This window comes from Rhineura floridana, chromosome 16 (genome assembly GCF_030035675.1).
Source record: "Rhineura floridana isolate rRhiFlo1 chromosome 16, rRhiFlo1.hap2, whole genome shotgun sequence".
Taxonomy (NCBI): domain Eukaryota; kingdom Metazoa; phylum Chordata; class Lepidosauria; order Squamata; family Rhineuridae; genus Rhineura; species Rhineura floridana.
The window spans coordinates 28,744,150-28,763,373 of record NC_084495.1 but is presented as its reverse complement, the minus strand read 5'-3'; the positions used below and the strand labels follow the sequence as shown (position 1 = coordinate 28,763,373).

Below are 19,224 nucleotides of genomic sequence, written 5' to 3'. Positions count from 1 at the left end.
TTGGTTCATTACTACTTTATTGGAGCAGAAGTTAACAAACATGGATGGTATGCTAGGAAAAGCTTATCACATGAAAATTACCATGACATGTAATAAATAAAGCATATTAAAAGTGAAAGCAGAAACCCAAACTAGAATTTGTTGCTGTTCCCTCTCTTTATGGAATACCATTTCATACCAGTTGTGGCTGTCTAGTGTAATAAGTGACCACCTAGCTTGCAGTCCTCAGAATGGTTTGCTCTCATGTAGTCCCAACGAAGTCACAGTAGAATGTTTTCAGATTGTATTTCTTGGTTGTCTTATTTTGCCAGTTCCATGTTCATACAATTTCAAGCAATAACTGAGTATGATGATGTCTATGGGCTCATAGCTATACTGTAGAAGGTCACTTACTCAAAGAACAAAACACCAACCAGTACCGAAGAAGATTTCAGACCACCTTTCACTGTTCAAAGCATTCCCTGTTCAGGAGACCCATTGGAAACAAAGTAAAGCATCACTAGCCTGTGAAGAACATGTGAAAATCTGGAGTTCTTTCTAGTTCTGTTCAAAAAATGAGTAGTTAGTTCTCCGATGTTTGTAAAGCAAGGTAAGTGCAATTTTGGAGAGGACTGGGTAGACTGGCTTCCACTGGTTCTCACCCACAACACTGACCTGTGATTTTAGTTTAGCTCTACCCATTTCAGCAGCGAAGCCCACCTATTCAGCAGGATACATTAACTCGGGCCAAACTGTGAGTGACAAGGTGTGGGTTTTAAAGAAAACAAAACAAGCAAGACACTTTAAAAAACAGTCACAGAACATCCTGATTTAACTGGAGTACTGATGCTGGGCTCTAAGGGGTGCTTAGCCCCCCTTTCCCATGCTGTTTTCCCTGACATTTATCACCTCGTGCTATTAGCCCCCATGGCAGAAAAAGAAAATACAGATACCTGCATCACGACTACATTTCCACCCCACACTGGTGCTAGTAGCTTCTGGGGATTACTTAAGATTAGTAAAGTGATGGGGGGGAGGGCTAAATGCCATCTACTCCCAGCACTAATGCTATGATTACTATCTGAGCACCCCATGACTGCAGGGCAGAAGAATTAAGTAAAGTTATAAGGGAACAGTGGCCTGGAAATATTGTACCTGTTATTGTACTCACACCATTTTTTAAAAAAACCAACGGGGCCTGCCAAAATAAGATTGGGACTGAGAAACAGTGGTTTGCATCCAATGCAGCCCCAAGTAAGAGTCCTGTCAGTGCAAGGATTCCTGTTTGCACAATGGAACTTCCCCCCCTGTGCCCTCCCCAAATCTGGAGAGTTAGGTGAACCCCCAGAAGAGATTTAGAGGGCACACAGGGGAAAGAGGGGGAAGTCCCACTGTGCAAACAGGAAGCCTAGTGCTGACAGGACACTTACTGAGCACTGCACTGGACACCAGCCATATACGTGCCCAATCCTGGACGAAGCTGTTGTGCTAATGAAAGTTTTTATCTCTCAAATTGCCACACTTGCAGTAAATTATAAACATGTTCCTTTTCTGCCTGGATAAATATGTTATCTCCCATACCATCCCCTTTCTGACATCACTGAGGAGGCACTTTCATTCTTTTTTAATCTTATAAATTAAACAATATAGTCAACTAACTCCTCTAACTGTACAGTCCTAGGGAGCGTAACTCACATTGTGGCTCCCTCCAAAATCAGCAGGGACCATTCACTTCACTTGGCTCAAGCTTGGAGTAGTTTATTCAAATGGCTTCAATCATGCACTTCAGTAACATTTTAAATTTGTTTGGTCCTCGTTAGTACAATGTCACATCTGCTGACCGGTTTTTGCCACCAAGCTGTGGCTGCCCTCCCCCAGCATGCAGAGCAGCCTAAGAAAAACATCTATATCACCAAAGATCTAGCTTGACAGTTTAGTTCTTAAAAGAGTTCTATAAAAGGGCCTAGTTTGAGCTTTCAAGATCCTCATTGTCCTCCAGGACCAACGAAATTAGCATCCTCTTCCAAGTTCTGCTCCACAGACTGACTCTGGGTATGGACTTGTCTGAATTATTTCAACAGGAAACAAAGGCCATCCTTCGGAATCTGCTTCCACCTCTCTTCTTAACAGCAAGTCCCCTGCAAACCAGGAGAGAGTTGCAGCAGAACCTCAAGAGTTAAGAATGCCCACATTGCAGGAGCTGCTCCTTAACTCCAAAAAGTGTTTGCAAAACCTGAAATGTGCCCCATTCCTCTCCACCCTGTATGCCTAGTGTTACCATCCCACCATTTCTACCACCTCTCCCTCGAGTTGCCCTAGCAGTCACCTTTCTACACTACCCTTGCAAGCTCTCTGTCTTCCTTTCATACCCGCTCGCATCAGTCACATGAATGTATCCATTCCCCTTACCTGCCTCTTGGTGAACTTCTTGGAAATGAGAGCGACCCAAATGGATGGAATCTTTTGCTTTTACTGCTCCTGCCATGGCGTGAAGTGTTTTACATTTCATTTTGTGGTGGAAGATCTTGCTATACTTCCTCTGTATCTTGCTGAGAGACTCCAGCTCTCCACAATGGTTTGTTTTAAGGAACTGATGTTCATCATCTGGCAAAGAATTTCCAGATGACCTCCTCTTCTTTTTCTTCTTCTTCCTGCCAGTTTCTCTCTCCTCTTCGCTAGATGGCCATTGGATTTTTTCTCCTTCATGCCTTGCTTTATTACTGGTTCTTTTGAATGTTGTCTTCAGCTTTTGCTTGGAGTGCTTTGTGGAGTCACAGCACTCAGAGTTTGAGCAGAAGCTGCGTTTGCTGTATTTGCCATCTTGATCGCTACAAGCCACATTTTGGACACAAATCAACAATTCTCTTGCCCTTTGCTGGCTAAGAGACCACGCCTTGCAGCCACTTCTGCAGCCACCATTCTTTCTTTCCTTTTTGCTTTGTGACTCATTAAGTGCCTCACTAAAATATTCAGAATCACTGCTGATCTCTTCCAGTAGATCCTTCAGTTTATACACACGGCCAAATGGCTTGTGTGATGACATAACCATCACTTCAGTGTTCTCTACTTGGGATTTTCTATCATGAGTTGTGCTAACTAGGACAGGGCTATTCACTTCATCATGTGGTGTTCCTTTACCAGCCTCCTCCGACAGATCTCTGCACCATGTCCGATGTTTTTTGGTGAACTCCCTAGCACATGCCTGGGTCTTTGGCATAGCCTCAGGTTCCTCATCTGTTACTTCCCAATTATCACTCCCTCCGGAGTCACTCTCTTGGACATTTGATATGAAACTCACTTCTGTCGTACACTCCCCATCTTTGTTCTTTAGGTTAATTTGGAAGTCGTTCCCATTACAGGATACCACCCTCTGCCACCAAGACTTATCCATTGGGTTTTGGGCCCCTGGACAGATTCGTGCGTATCTTGGGGTTTGATAGTAGTTGAGTAAATAATGTATGAATTCCTCAGTTTCATAAACCTTCAGCTTCTTGCAGCGGCCTGTACTGGAGGCTTTCAAGAAGCATTCCACGTTAGGTCCTGGATAATCCCCTCTATTAGGCGATTTTACGACTTCGCAATCTTGAGTAACTGTGACCTGTAACAAGCCACAAGCATGATAGCAGTCTGTATCCTTGTCTGTCAAGTGGCTGGTGACTGCTCTAGCAACTGGCGTATTCAGAACAGTTCTGCCAAGGGGACAAGGTGATGCAGGCAAGTCAACTGCAGCATACTGCTCCTCCTCCTGAATATGGGTGTTACTCAGCTGGGTTGATTGACACTTGGATGCTCTCTCATCATTCAGCTCTTGTTGCCCAAGGTAGCATGAGTCTTCCTGCTCTTTGAGTGCATTCTGTATCTGAGATGTAGAGAAGCAATCCTTCCTTTTGTTTTCAAGTTCCAGCAGAGGCTCCCCTATTTGCCCAGATGATAGCACAAAATTCTTACAAAAAAAATAATAGAAACACAGAATTATAGTACAACAAAACAAGCAACTCAAGCAGAAAGCAAATAGTTCAGCAAAGCCTAATTATAAATTATCTTACATGCTATTTGGGCTTGTAAAACCCTCTGGTGGCTGAGGCACAAAATCAAAAGGCACCCGCTCCCTGATTCACATGGAGCAGAATCCATCTAGAGCAGGGGTAACCAACATGGAGCTCTTCAGATGCTCTTTAGACTACAGTTCCTATCAACCCTATTTAGCATGTCCAATGGCCTGAGATTATGGGACCTGCAGTCCAAGAATATCTGGAGAGTACCACATTAGCTACCCCTGACCTAGTGATTCTCCTGCAATGCAAAAACTGCATAAAACCACTGCTGTGCTTTTACTGCTCGTGACTGCCACACACGCCCCAGCGCAAAGGGACTTGTGTAGAACTTCTAAGTGGATTGTGCCTTGTGGATCAAATCAGTTTCCCTCACGTTCTGACAGACTTAACAAGACTCAAAATATATTGCTTGAGAAAACACATTTAGAATTCCTTCTCTGTACAGCTGTCTTAGGGGGCTGGTTTTTGAGGCAGTTCAATTTCTCCATAAAGGGAACTTTTTTTATTGCCAATTTACAGACCATTTTTAAAAGCTCATGAAGTTACACAAATCATAGCCCTTACGACACAAGCCAGCTTGATTTTGCTGTCTCCAGATCAAAGGATAATTATAAATGAAAGTCACTTGCCAGAGACAATAGTCAAAATGCTTGTGGATTATGGGTTTTACTTTTTTTTATCACTTCAGAGTTGTTATATTGAAATAATTACCTCATTCTACACAAGCAAGTGCATTTCAGCCCTACTCCCTTCAATCATTTCTATATAAGAACCCAAAGAGAGCCTCCATCAACAAGAGTTTGTATGATCATCTATCACAGGATGAAAGACAGAAGCCAATCAAAAACCTTCCATCTTGCCAAGGAGTTACTTAACTCAGTTAATTCTCAGAGTCAACATGCAACTCCCCCGCCTCCCAGCACATACATCGTTCAGTCCATCAAAATGAGGTGTGCCTTGGATATGGAAACTCAGACCTATTGCACACTTGGGGCAAACTCTTCGTGTATATGTCTACAGAGTTGTCCATATCATAATACATAGATTTTTTTCTAAAAAAAAAAGAAAACCTTAGAATATTTTTAAAAATATTCTTACTTTTATTTGGCTTAACAGCACTGTAAGCAGCCTGATAGACTCCACTCTTCTCTGAGCTAGAAGGTATTTCCTCTCTTCCCATTCAGGCATATTCTCTGGCCACAACTCTTCTGCAGCTGTTACCTTCTGTTGCTTCCTTGGCCGTTTTTCATCCCGATCTATCTGTCTTTTTCCCCGTCTCTTGATCTTATATTTCCTCTTTCCGTCTCCAACTTTTTTTTCGTCATCATCATCATCATGTCTTTTTCTAGGCAATTATTAATATGGGACAATTTAGATGAAACTTTTTTACATTTTTAACCCTTGGAGGATAGGAGGGAAAAGTTTAAGGAGCTAACAGGAAGGCCTTCCACTTTTGGAATCTAGCTGCTGGTATACACAAGAGGCAACACCTTCTAGAAATGTGTATTTTGAACATAAGTGTAAATACATCACATACTTCTAAAGAGATGCAAAATGTTTTACGATAACGTCAGGCTCTCTCTTGAAACATGTTACGTTCTCAGCATTTCCCAGTATTGCACCTAAAGTCACACATGAGCTATATTGGCTAGGTTCATTCCTGTCATGATAAACCATGGAACACCACAATAAACCAATAACAGGAATGAACCTAGCCTCCCCTGGGCTCACACACTACCTTCCTTCTACAGTGCGGCCAGGAAAACAGAAGCTTTCACTCCTATTTTTTAACAGTGATGTGGGTTTTCCGGAATGAATTCTGAATTGAAAAATTAGGATAATGTGCATCGGATAATTTTCCAGTGCCCTAGAGAATGATCTAATAGAGCATGTTTATTTTACTTGTGTTCAGTAAAGAAAGCTAAGTATCCAATGCTTACTTTTTGTCCCAACTCTTCCAGGATAGTCTCTACATATCATTAATGTTTCTTTGTTCTTGCTGCATTGTTAGCATAACCCTGCCTCCAACATTTATAGCTATCAACTTTCTTCCCTCCTTCAGTGGCTTCATTATAATCATGCTATACACTAGGGTGTTTTCTATTCCAATTAAGTATTATTATAATTCAGAGTACCCACATGCACCAAAAAATGTAACAATTTGTATAAAAATCTAATGTTATACAAACACTTCCGCTTTCCCCAGATCAAGAAAAGAAATGAGACACTGTGCTTCAGTCTTGTGTTTTTGCCGAAAGAGAAATAAAAATTAATCACTGTTTTAGTTTTGCTTTCACTTGGTGTCTGAGACTAAATAATATTAACTTTGATTTTGATTTCACCTGAAATCAAGTGAGGTGAATTCAGTTAAAAACTTTTTCTTTCTTTCTTTCTTTCTTTCTTTAAGGAATTCTAAAAACTTCCTGTCTAAATGTGTTCTATAAGGTAGGGCAACATTAAAATAAACACTAATACTTGCACATTAAAAACTAGTATAATACATAATATTCCTATTAACTGTTCTAAAATTATGGACTTGTTTTTATTCCCCATTCCATCTCCACTTTCAATACAAATCAGTGATAAATTAAATATATTTATTTTTCTCATATACTTAGCTATCAAATGCAAAGATGTATCAGTGAACACTAAAGTCAGGATCATTCAGACCGTGGTATTCCTGATCTCTACATATGGATGTGAAAGTTGGACAGTGAAGAAAGGGGATAAGAGAAAAATAAACTCATTAGAAATGAGTTGTTGGAGGAGAGCTTGCGGGTACCATGGACTGCGAAAAAGACAAATAATTGGGTGTTAGAACAAATTAAACCAGAACTGTCAATAGAAGCTAAAATGATGAAACTGAGGTTATACTTTGGACACATAATGAGAAGACATGATTCACTAGAAAAGACAATCATGCTGGGGAAAACAGAAGGGAGTAGAAAAAGAGGAAGGCCAAACAAGAGATGGATTGATTCCATAAAGGAAGCCACAGACCTGAACTTACAAGATCTGAACAGGGTGGTTTATAACAAAGGCTACTGGAGGTCACTGATTCATAGGGTTGCCATAAGTTGTAATCAACTTGAAGGCATACAACAACATAGATGTGTGCATACACTCAGCATCCCAAGAATATAGCCCTTCAAACATGTCCTCTGCATGCATCCCACAGAAGATACTCACTTTCCACACTTTTTCCTGTATTGCCGCTCAATGCCTTCTGGCCACAGACCTGAACTTACAAGATCTGAACAAGGCGGTTCATGACAGATGCTATAGGTCGCTGATTCATAGGGTAGCCATAAGTGATGTGAAGGCACATAACAACAACAAATTTAGCTAGGGATAATAATCTGAATAACATTAATTATAACTTTGAAACTGCCAAGCTTGCCTAATATTGTAATGGAAGTTGGCATCCATTAAGTGTTACTAATGAACTTAAAAAATGGAAAATTTTCTACAGAAACTAGAAAATGTTCCATCTCACATCACTGGTTTCAACCTCATCTCGTTATGTCATTCAAACATGTCATTAACGTTAACTGCCATTTGTTTGAGATAAGCCAAGTTCAAACTGTGTTTATGAAGCTGGTTTGTTTCAAACCAACCACAGCTAAGATTAGCCACTGTTAATGATGACTTCTAGTGGCAGTTAATCAAAGTCAGAAATGAAATCTTCCAAACTTCTCATGGCCACACTGGAGGAAAAAGAACGTGTAGAGCACACAAGCCCAGTGGGAGGCTAGGCTTTTCCTATCACAATAAACCACAGTTTATCATGAGACCCAAACAATGCCAGTGTGGCTGAATGTTAAGGTCTATTAGTTTCAATGGAACTGCAACACATACCTGTGGGTTGGACTGCAGCCTTTGCCCTTCCTCTGTAAATACGTAACTAGATTCTTCTTTTTCCAGTCAGAACTAGAGACCCAATTGCCTCACTTTGCATCCAGTTTAATCATTGTCCCTAACCTCCAGTTTACATCCCTATGCCTCCATGAGCTAGAAAAATGGACTGAGGGCACAGCATGCAGTTCTAAAGAAGGCACAGGACGCAATTCTAAGCCCATGTAAGCTGCTGAGCCCTTTGTTTCAGATTCAACAGAGCAATGATTCCCAAACTGTATGCTGTGAGAAAACCACTAGTATGCCATGACTAATAATGCTCTTGTGAGCTCCAAACTACTCAGTCACAGAGGAGGCTGCCTGCAGCAACTGTGTATGATTCACTGCTCTGATCTTGCCTCCTCCTAAGACACTGATATGGACAGTCATTGCTATGCATTGGGTGTGACTGGATCATTCTGTCACTCCCGAGACCAGCATTACCCGCTCTCAGAGGCAGCTGTCTGTTGTGTCTGTGCATGAGTCACTGCTCTGGGCTTGCCTTCTTCCAGTTGGGAAGTATACCCAACCCAGTGATTTATGAAGAAACGCAGAACATGAGCTCCCCTGAAGGCAGTGGAACTCTCACACTCTACAAGTAAACCCTTTCAGGAGCAAGACTGAAGTGTCTCTCCAGTTTTAATTCAGAGGATATGTCCCACCATTCTAAGTCTGGTAAATATTGCAATAAGGATTTTGCAAGAGTTCTATAGGAACAGTATAATTTCTGATGAATATGAACTCTGCTCCTATTTGTAAAACCTTGTTGATTTTCTAGGACCCAGTTCCAGTATGCAACCAATGCAGTTCATGTACCTACTACAAAATCACAGGGCTTAAAGGTCTGCATTTTATATACAAAGGCAAAACGGTATGAAGAAGGGTGGGGAAAAAAAAGACTTGCAATTGCTTAATTTGTTGAGAGTGTCATAAATCTAATATTACTATTTCAGTCTTTTGACATAACAGCTTTTGTTCCAAACACAACAGAATAGGTGGAGCCCAGGTCTCCCTGCAGAATAAACACATATGTGCTCAGGTGTACTGTGGTATTGAAGAAGCCCTCTGGGGAGCTAAGGTTGAGAAAACAAGTAGTGATAAGCACTTACGTTTGGACTCAGCAGCCAACCCTGGAACCTGAATTGTGTTGTGCTCTCTCTCAGAAATTATTTTTTCTGTCTTGCAGCATTGCAGCAATTGAGAAAACAAAGTGTACTGCAAAACGGTCTCAAGCAACTACACTCCAGCAGTTCACCCTTAGCTAAACCAACCGCTCATTATCACTAACTTCTTAACAGAGAAGCAAAGGGAGAATTGTCCTCTCACAGAGGACAAACTCCTGTTGTTTAATTACCACGCAGAGGCCACTCTGAATTAATACAACAGAACTAAACTTCTACATAAATTTTAAATAATTTCTGCAGCTATATAGCCAACAGTTAAAATGGCATCAACAGCCTCTTTTTAAACACCTTTTTGGTCCCCCTAGGCAGAGTCAAGGAAGAATCAGGAAGCCCACAAACAGAAACAGGCAGAATTTAGAGTCTGTTGTCGTTTCAGACCCTCAATGCCAGATGCCTGATAAAAACATGTTCTGAATGGCCAGGACAGTAATTAGTTGCCAGATGGTAACTCTACAGTCAAAAGCTACCCTCAGTACAGCCGTGCTCATCTCGTTACTGTTTTCTCCCATAATCTAGATGTTTCACTATCAAGTTTGCACCTATAAATACGAACCACTATCAAGGAGAAAAACAATTACCAAATCTGCAGCCTTCAGTTAAAAAGTCCTTAAACTTTGACATTTGGGGACTTATCTAAAGTACATTTCAGTGTAACATAGTCAAGGGTGCATGTATGCTACAGAAGCATATAATTTGGTACTAGATGCAGGAATTAGCTTACCAAAACTCTCCATTTTCATAAAAAAAAGTTTCTATCCTGTTGAAATCTCAGTAGAAAGGTGTCTGAAAAAGACTTCCACTAGTTGAGGCACGTTTTCAGTTATCTCGGAGAGTTTATTGATCTTCCCAATAACTAAGAAAACCAGAATTATGCAAAAGCAGTAAAAATGGCAAAATAAGAGAAAGTATACAAACTTGCTCAATTTGCATAAATTTACACAGGTCACAAGATCCAGCTGTTCTTGGTGCACAATTTGATTTGCCAAGATGCAAAAAGCCACCAAGTATGGAGACCTCAAGCCACGGACACAATAGTCTTCTCTCAATTTCCCCCACTAATGGGGCATGCTCAATCTTAAAAAAAAAAAAAAAAAAGATTCCTCACCTTTCCGTCCCTTTTTTCCCTCTGTTTTCCTCCCTCCTTCTTTCTCGCTCTAGTCCTTGCAGTGTTAATCTTTCCAGGTTTCTCTGATTTATAGCACTCTCACTGAAATGACTGGTAGTATCAGATGTCACCTGTTTCAAAATAAAAAGAACAAAATGTAGTATTGCTCACTCAGGCAGATAAAATCTACGTCTCCAGAGCCAATCGCAAGGTCACAAATAGAACACAGAGAACTTTATAGCATCAGGAGATTCCCCAAACCACTTTGGCTCAACTATCTCCAAAAGAGGAGGGCCCTTGCTATGCAGCCCGATACAGATGGTATCCAGGTGGATGACAGCAAGGCTCATATTCTTCTTTTACGTAATACTACTCAAACACTCAGATCTAACCTGCTACAATAAAATAAGGATTACATTGCACTACTGAGAAATAACTCCTGGCAATCATAACCCAGCACGAACATGAACACTTCCATTCCATCTGCTCCCTACGCCAAACAGCAAGCTTCTATTTTCTTGGGGGGAGGGAATTAAAAAGGCAATTTAATAGTTCAACTGGGAAAGCTGGTAAACAGGTATGATGTAAAAGTACCTGTGGGTTATCACCAAGGCTTTGAAAAGCAGCTGTTACTTGCCCTTGATTTTTAAATGAGAACCCAGTACCTTTCAAGATTCTTCCACTTTCAAAACCACAGCGTTCAATTTTATTTTATTAAATAAAACTTAAAACAAAACTTACTTTCCAGGTTAGTTATGTGAAGAGGACTGAAATGCTTACTAAAAGCTATGTAACTAGGCCACATACCTTAATAAAATAAAAATCTAGGTAATTGAAGTTATGTACAGGTGAACAAAGAGAAAGTTCCTCAAAGCTGCAGTTCTATACCCTTTAAAGATCAGACATGGAAATAATGCTGAAAGACATTCCCATTAGGTAGACCAATAAAAAGCATATTTTACAGGAAGTTCTGTAACACGAGACTCATTCTCAGTCATCATTCAAACCTTCTATGTATAGCAGCAGGTACCCTGCATAAGGAAGACCAACAGTGTCAAATCATGACAGCATAACAAGGGGGTAAATTCACCACATTGTGCCTTTCTGTTCTGGAGAATTGCAGGACCTTTCACAACAGCATGGTAGCCCAGGAGGCTGCTGGAGAAATAGGCATATATCACCTCCTCTTCTGTTAGTGGAGGCTTCCTGTAGATCAGGCTCTTCCGCAAATAGAAGGACTCCTTCGATTTGTGGAAGGCAGGGATGGGGAACCTGTGGCCCTCCAGATGTTGTTGAACACTAGCTCCTATCAGCCCAAGCCAGTGTGGCTACCACTCTGGAATGATGGGTTGTAGTCCAACAACACCTGAACAGCAAAAGATCTGTGCAACACAGCTGGATACAAACCAAAGCCTGGTGCCATCTGAAAGACTGGCAAATTAATTGTGATATAAGCTGTCATGTACTGGTTTCTACCATCAGATGCAAGTGGACTGATGAAATGGTTTCTAGTCCATTAAAGATTTGTTTTGGCATAACCATTCATGGTCTGGAGCAGCCTTCCCCAACCAGTGTGCCTCCAGATGTCGTTGGACCACAATTCCTATCTTTCCTGACCATTGGTAATGCTGGCTGAGGCTGATGGGAGTTGTGGTCCAACAACATCTGGAGGCACACTGGTTGGGAAAGGCTGGTCTGGAGTCTACTTCATCAGCTACTTGCATCTATGGTGGGAGCTAGTTCGCAAATACCACAATAAAACTGCCAGCCCTTCAAGTGCCACCAGACCTGGTAATTTTTGCAGCAACAAATTAAAAGTAGCTACCCCTGAGCAATGCTTCTTACCTTGATGTTACATGCAAGGGCTTTTCCATCATCCCCTTTAAACATCAGCTTCATTCCCTTAAGTGTCTCCATAGCTTTTGAAAAAGATGTGGACTCTTGGTATTGGACAAAAGCGTCAAATGTCCGCAGGCCACGAAAAGTGAAATTATTCATGCTTCCTCCCACCATTTCTTCCCTATAAGGATCCAGCATAGGGATATCTATGTTCTTGATCTTCCCAAAATTTTCAAATACTGCTCTCAAGACATCTTCACTTGGTGATTCACTATCTGAGCCTTTTACTGCAAACCATTTGCATGGCAATCCTTCCAAATGGATGCAATCAGGACTATCCTTGTTTTGCTCTGCTAAGTCTTCTCCCGGCAATTCTCTATCATTCAAAATGGGTTCCAACTCCTGAGGAGTTAGCAAGTCAGAAGGTGTCTCTGTCGCAACCACTTGCAAATCATCTTTAAAACCATTCAGTTTTATCATCTTGCCATGAAGCTTCTCCTTTAGGCTACAAACCAAGCGCTTGGTTTCAGCCTCTCCCTCAAACCGAATGAAACCCTTAGTGCTCTTTGAAACCTTAACACTGGTGAACTGGTCTGGACAAATCATATTCTTCAGCTTGTCCATCACTTCCCACTTTGAGAATGCCCGGGTAGATCTGGTGTGTTCTGGAAGCACCACACTGATTGTCAGTTTCGCTACTGGCTTAAGATACAGTCGCTGAGAAGCAGAGAGCTCCATAGCTTCTGAGGGGTCGCATACTAGAGTGACTGTCATGGTGTCCAAATATCCTTTAGAAAAACAATTAAAGGGGGGCAGTTATGATAAAGAGCAAATAAAGCACGCTCCTTATATCCTACATAGTTACCAGGATATGCTGCTTGCACTATACAAACATACACAGCTCTAACAGGGGACCTTAAACACGGCTATCAATTCTTCCGGGCTGGGCCACTGTTTTCCAAATTTCTTACAGCTGAAGTACACTTTTTTCTGTAGACCGGAGGCACTCTTACACCTGAAAAGGTTTGCTTGTACAGCATGATCCTATCTATGCATGTTCACTCAGAATTAAGTGTCTCTTATTCCAATGGGGCTCATTTCAATGTAAATGCATAAAAATGCAAACTTGTTTGTTGTTTATCTTACTTCTAAAAAACACAAACCTCAAACAAACAAAACTATTCTATGATTCTATGAACCTCTTTAAAATGATATACATTCCTCCTGAAAATAATATACAAACATCCAAAAGTAAAGGTGAGGCAGAGATTTCTTCAACACTCCTCATAGTGTGCTTTGTAACAAACAATCCCAATAGGATCTTTTATTGAATTATAAAAGAAATTAAATCCAAGCTCTCAGAAAAGAATCCCTGTAAGTAATAATAATTAAAAAATACAGCACAGGTGGATAAATCACTATGCATGTCAGATAAAATACACTTACAGCACAGTCCAAAGCATGTTTACTGAGAAATAAGTTCCACTGAATTTAATTGATCTTACTCCCTAGTGTATTTAGTGTTTGCACCCTTAAAGCTCCAAAAGACACAAAAGAATTGTAATTAATATATCTAAGCTCTTTTTTAATTATTTTATGCAAACTGCCTTGAACTGTTGGGAAAGCAGTATAGAAGTATTTTTAAAAATTCTAGATCAACCTCTACAAAAACTATTTTCCAAATATTTAGATTTCTATGAATAATTACTAAGCTTCGTTGATATTTCCAGCAATTGGATAATTCAGGAAAAGCATACATAAATGAGCTATTCCAATACATGAGAACATATAAACAGCACAAGTCAAACATCCTTTTTTATTATTTTAAAAGGCATGTTTCGATTGGTTAAAGAGATGGATCATAATAAAAAATCCACTCTGTCTTCTTACTCAGATAACACAGACCCAAGCAATGCAGTTTCTGTATGACAAGGATAAATTCAATTTCCACTAGGAGGGCACAGAAATGCTTCTACAATTCACTAAACTACATTGTTTCAAGATACACATTTGTATTTATTGCTTCACTTATAACATAGGTTAAGCGCAGAAAATATCTGCAGTCAATCTTCAGTTTAATATAGCTTACCAAAATCTGTTCCTCAAAGTCCATGCAATAATTACAGTTACCACCTTGGAATACAGTACACTTTGAAAGGCAATTTAACAGTTGGTGAAAATTCCAACTAATTTTTTGATCTTGACATTTTCTGCTTCTTCAAAATACAAGTCATGAATTCCATTCCTCCACAATGTGGCATGTTTCCCTTCTTCCCGGTCTTCCAATTTCTCTTCAAGCTCTGTACTGGAAATTATGATATTCTGATTTGTATATTTTGCATTCTCCCTTAAAATGCTATATTTCTCAACAGTTGTATTCAGGTCAAAGAATAACAAAATACCCCTCTATCTCGTCCTTTCGCTGGATTAATGTGAAGGGAAAGGCTACCGGCAAATTCTAGTAAGCTCCCTTCTGAGACTTCAGGGCCCAAATTGCAGAACTCAAGGGAAACTGAAGAAAATAATAAAATCCAGCTGCAGGCAAAGCCATCACCTGTTCCCATCCTTTACAAAACATCTTGATCACAGATGTATACCCACATGTGCTTCTTACTTATGTTAATAAACATCCTAGTAAAATGCACTCAATGAAGTTCAAACACGACCCTGAAATGCAATATGTAATACCCTTTGCCATACATGTTTTTTTTTTTTAAGAAATAGAATCACATCTTCAGAATTAAAACCATACAGAAATGTATTATGGCACAGTACACCTAAATAATTAACTTCTGGATAGGCTGGTAAGTGTCCAGTGATACTGGAGAACACTCAATCATAGTATCAGTCAGAGCTCATCTGTGCATTAGTTCCCACAGGTACACTTGGCTTAATAAGGTTTTGATACCAAGAATGAAAGTAGATGATGACTCATCATAGCAGTGGATGTTTTATGAAGCAAACAAAAAAGGATATTTGCTCCTATCTGCATAAGTATATATAACCCGCTCATGATCGAAACTGGAGAGATATTCATGGCTGAACAGAAGAAGTTGGTGAAAGCAATAAACAACCTGTACCATAATGGTCCACCTGCCACCACATTCACAGAATGATGCAATCGCCCTTTTCACAGGTAGCAGTAGACTCGCACTGGTAATATCAAGCTGCAGGATGGCTGGAAAAACAATTCAACCACTTCTTCCTAAACACAGACATCCTATTTTGCTTCCATTTTTAGTCCCTTCCCCAGAGTCTGTCCAGCCAAGCCTATGCATCTTCAAAGAATATGATAAACTTCCCTGTTTAGGCTTGCTTTTAATGTCTAATAAGGCAAAGCAAGCATAGGGCTATTTTTATTTTATTGTAGTTCAGATTTTGTAAGGAATCCTGATAATTTATTGAAAGGCAGGATAAAGATGACAATAAAATAAAATTCTCCAAAGGAGCTCAGGGTAACATTTTTCTCTTTTTTACCATTTTATCTTCCCAGTATCTCTGTGAGGCAGGCAAGTTAGACCAATGTGATAGGTATATATTGGGAGTGTAATGGGGTGGTGGCAGCTAGGCCAAAATTGTGCCAGTTAGGCTTGAGAGACAGTGAATGGCCCACGGTCATTCTGTTACGATTCAGAGCTGAGCAAAAATCTGAACCCTTCTCCCTGATCCAAGTCTTACACTTGACACCACATTGGCTCTTCTCACAACTTACAGATGTTTAACAAATAAGTAGCATTGTACTTCCTTCAATCTAGCTCAGGTTACAGTTCCTTGATCTTCTCTTCCCCCTCCATCAACAATTAGAGGTATCAGCTTCTGTTTTCCCTCTGTGTCACATATAAAGCCATCCCTCCTTTCAATCTACATATGCCCCCTTTATGCCTCTGTTTCCCTCTACTCACCTCCATAAACCTGGCATAGCTCCTCACCACCCTGCACATACCACAGAAAGGCACTAGAATATTGCTCAAAATCCTAACACACAGCTCCCTCAACTTGACCCTATTCTCACTCCAAAGACAAACCTCCACTACCCTCAATATGCAGTACTGGCCTTTAAAACACCTCTTCTTTCCCCATAGCTCCCTAATCTATCACATGTGTCTCAAGGATAAGCTGCTGTTTCCCAGAGCCCAACTCCAAATAACCCCCCCAGTATCTCCCTATGTATAAAAAGAGAGAGCAACAGGTAGCCTTAATGAGCTCTTCTTCCATTCCAACCCACAATGTATTCCTCATCTCAGTGACCTACACTCCTCCAGACCGCATTGTTCTCTTAGAGCACCGTTCCAGGTGCTGTACATACAGTACTGGCCATCATGTACCCTGTTCTTCTTATTCTTCTCCTCCCATACAACTCTATTACCTCATATTTCCCTAAGCCCAGAGCAATCTTTATGCACCATTCCTCATGCTCGTTCATTGTGCAGTAACAAATATCAGTTCCCAAACTTTTTCCCCCACAGTCCACTGAAAACTGCCAGTGGTCTTGGTGGACCACTTCATGATTTTTCTGCCTGTTGTCGCAATTGTAATGTAATGTGCTAGATGCTGTATGATTTTTTAATTTCTTAAATTTTATTTTACTGAATTACAATTTGCATCCCATAGAATTCAAATTGTAATGCAATAAAATGCAAAATAATGAATATATGTAGCAATACAAATACAATGAAAATCACTATGGATATTTAATGTGGACATTCCACGGACCATCTGAATGAAGCTTGCAGACTACTGGTAGTTCACAGACCAGTTTTGGAACCCCTGGCCTATATAGATAGCACCACTGCCATAGCTCAGACCCTTCCATGGCGGGATAGTCCTCAGCTTCCTGCAACTCAGCCCCACACAGAGCTGACAGGCCCCTCATGCTTTTAAAAATGCTTGCTCTCTCTCCTACCACAGGGCTTCCTGAGGTAATGCAGAGAGCAACACAGCCCAACCAACTCCATAGGTCTCTCCTTCCCACTTTCCAACTCCCATAGAGCATTGCTTACAATCCCACAGAGTGCTGGCCCACCCCACCCTTTTGTTGCTTGCATCATGCCCTTCTGGGACTCCCCTTACAAATAATCCCCTTACTGCCACAGACCAGCCCACTTCTCTCCCTAAAGCTGTGGTGCCGGAGATCTACAGTGACAACACTAGGCCTGGGGAGACACAGATTCAAATCCCCACTCTGCCAAGAAGCGCCCTGGGTGGCTATGGACCAGTCTCCCCGCCAAACCTACTTTGCAAGGTTGGGGTGGGGGATAAAATGGGGACAAAGAGAACCACATATGCCACCAAGAGCTTGCTGGAGGAAAGGAAAGATATACATGTTGTATAGTTTGCCACAACCCAGCCTCACATATTATTATTATTTATTAGATTTACATCCTGCCCTTTCTCCCAGTAGGAGCCCAGGGCTTCACTCACACACCTCATACCCCCTTCTGCCCTACAGCAGTTTCCCTGAGCCCATGCAGCCCCCCCAGCCCACTCCATAGGGCACAGCATCCTGCAACCCAGCCCCACACAAACCTGACAGGCCCCTCTTGCTTTCCCCAGGCACTTTCTTCCCCACACACAGAGCCTATAGACCTCCCCACCACTCAGAGCCAGGCCTCTATTTCAGGAAAACCATCCCCACATAAAGCCTCCCTCACGCCCCACAGAGTGCTAACCCCTACCACCCCTTATGCCTTTCAGCATGCCCCTTCTTCCACCCCTACAGCCCAACCCTCTCCACTCCCTAGGGAGCCTCCTGCTTCTTCCCCCACCCCAGCCCCACACAACGCTTTCCTCATACCCTCCCCCATAGACCCCTCACGCCCCCTTCCCCACCACATGGCTTCTCCAGCCGCCAAAGACCCACACAGAGCCCACTCACCCCACCTCACCGGGCCAGGCCTCCATTTTAGCCAACGCATCCCCACACAGAGACTTCCTCACGTCCCACAGAGTGCTCTCCCGGCACCCCCTTACGCCTTTCATTACCCCCTTCTTCCACCCCCACCTAGGACTCCCTCAGCCCATACCCCACGCCACTCCTGAGGAGGGGCAGGCCTGCGCTCGACCCAGCCCAGCCCGCTCCCCCAGCCCTCCTCACGCCACCCCAAAGCTATTCACCCTCATCGCATATAGGGACCCTCCACCCTCACAGACAGGCCTCTGATTCCTTCTTCTCCCCCCCCCATTCAACGTGTAATTCTCGGCCACCCCCTCCCGCCAAACACACTTTACAGCCCCACAAGAGGGAGGGATTACCTCCCTCTCGTCCACCCCCCAAGACGTCGCGCCCCCTTTCCTCGGCCGCCCTTCCTCCTGCCATGCCGCAGATACGGACGGGGAGGGTGGAACACCCGCCTCGCCTCCTCGCCCTGCCGCCTGGTCTCCGCCTCCACACGGCATCCTTGCCTACCCGAGAGAGCAGGCGAGCGGGGCCCGGCCCGGCTGGGCCTTGCTAGCAGCAGAGCCTGCCTGGCATGCCAGCCCTGCCTGGCTCTCCCTCTTACCGCTTAGGCCTCGGCCGCCGCTCCAGCAGCCCCCACCGGCCGCACACGCTTCCTGGTCCGGCCTCCCCGGGGCGGAGCGCGCTGGCTGGACTCAGCCAGCCAGCCGCCCGCGATAGGGGAGCTGCTCCGCTGGAGCCTCTGGGCCTTCCCTTCCCGTCTCCCTCCTCGGAGAAGATTTGCTTCTGAGGAAACGCGGTAGAAGGGAGGAAGAAGGCGAAGCCCCAGGGACTTCAAGGGGACGCCTGGTTACTCTCAGGTAAAGGTGCAGAGGCTCTGCCTCCCCTTTGTCTAATTTTGCAGACCTGATCCTAAGAGTGGCTGGATCGGGAGTAAACCCCGCGCCGAGAGTTGAGTTCAGAGCTGGCGTTTTGTTTTTTTAAAAATTCCTTTAACAGGGTTGCAGCCCGATCCTAAGCAGGTTTATGCGGCGGGGCAAAACGCGGCCAAGCTCAAACTTGGGGCTTCCTCGGAAGTAAATGCAACTATGCAGGCCAGGTTTTATTGATCCAGGTTTATATTTGAGTGGTGTGCATAGGATTGCTGAAGCCCTGCAGGCCGATCTTATGCACGTTGACTGGTTCTGGTGATTTCAGTACGGTTGATCAGCAAGTCAAATGCCCTGTAGAATTGCTTTGCAGCAGAAGAGGTAGTAGGTCTTATGAATTTTG

At 42.6% G+C, this 19,224-nt stretch overlaps 1 protein-coding gene across 8 annotated transcripts; it reads right to left on the bottom strand.

Moving 5' to 3' along the window:
- Nucleotides 1-18,813, bottom strand: LOC133371151 (A-kinase anchor protein 17B-like). 8 transcript variants are annotated; one of them, XM_061598259.1, is made up of 7 exons: nucleotides 18,557-18,813; nucleotides 14,146-14,361; nucleotides 12,063-12,844; nucleotides 10,218-10,348; nucleotides 5,133-5,379; nucleotides 2,389-3,922; nucleotides 1-461 (listed from the first exon to the last, which is right to left on the bottom strand). In XM_061598259.1, exons 3-7 carry the CDS (start codon nucleotides 12,828-12,830, stop codon nucleotides 394-396), a joined length of 2,748 nt encoding a protein of 915 aa, XP_061454243.1. In that variant the 5' UTR covers nucleotides 12,831-12,844; nucleotides 14,146-14,361; nucleotides 18,557-18,813; the 3' UTR covers nucleotides 1-393. The 8 variants fall into 8 exon arrangements, with proteins under 8 accessions (XP_061454243.1, XP_061454235.1, XP_061454237.1 ...); XM_061598251.1 differs by lacking the exon at nucleotides 1-461 and adding an exon at nucleotides 1,717-2,117 and having other exon boundaries at nucleotides 18,557-18,811; XM_061598253.1 differs by lacking the exon at nucleotides 1-461 and adding an exon at nucleotides 1,717-2,117 and having other exon boundaries at nucleotides 14,146-14,356; nucleotides 18,557-18,811.
- Nucleotides 18,814-19,224: the final 411 nt, after the last annotated feature.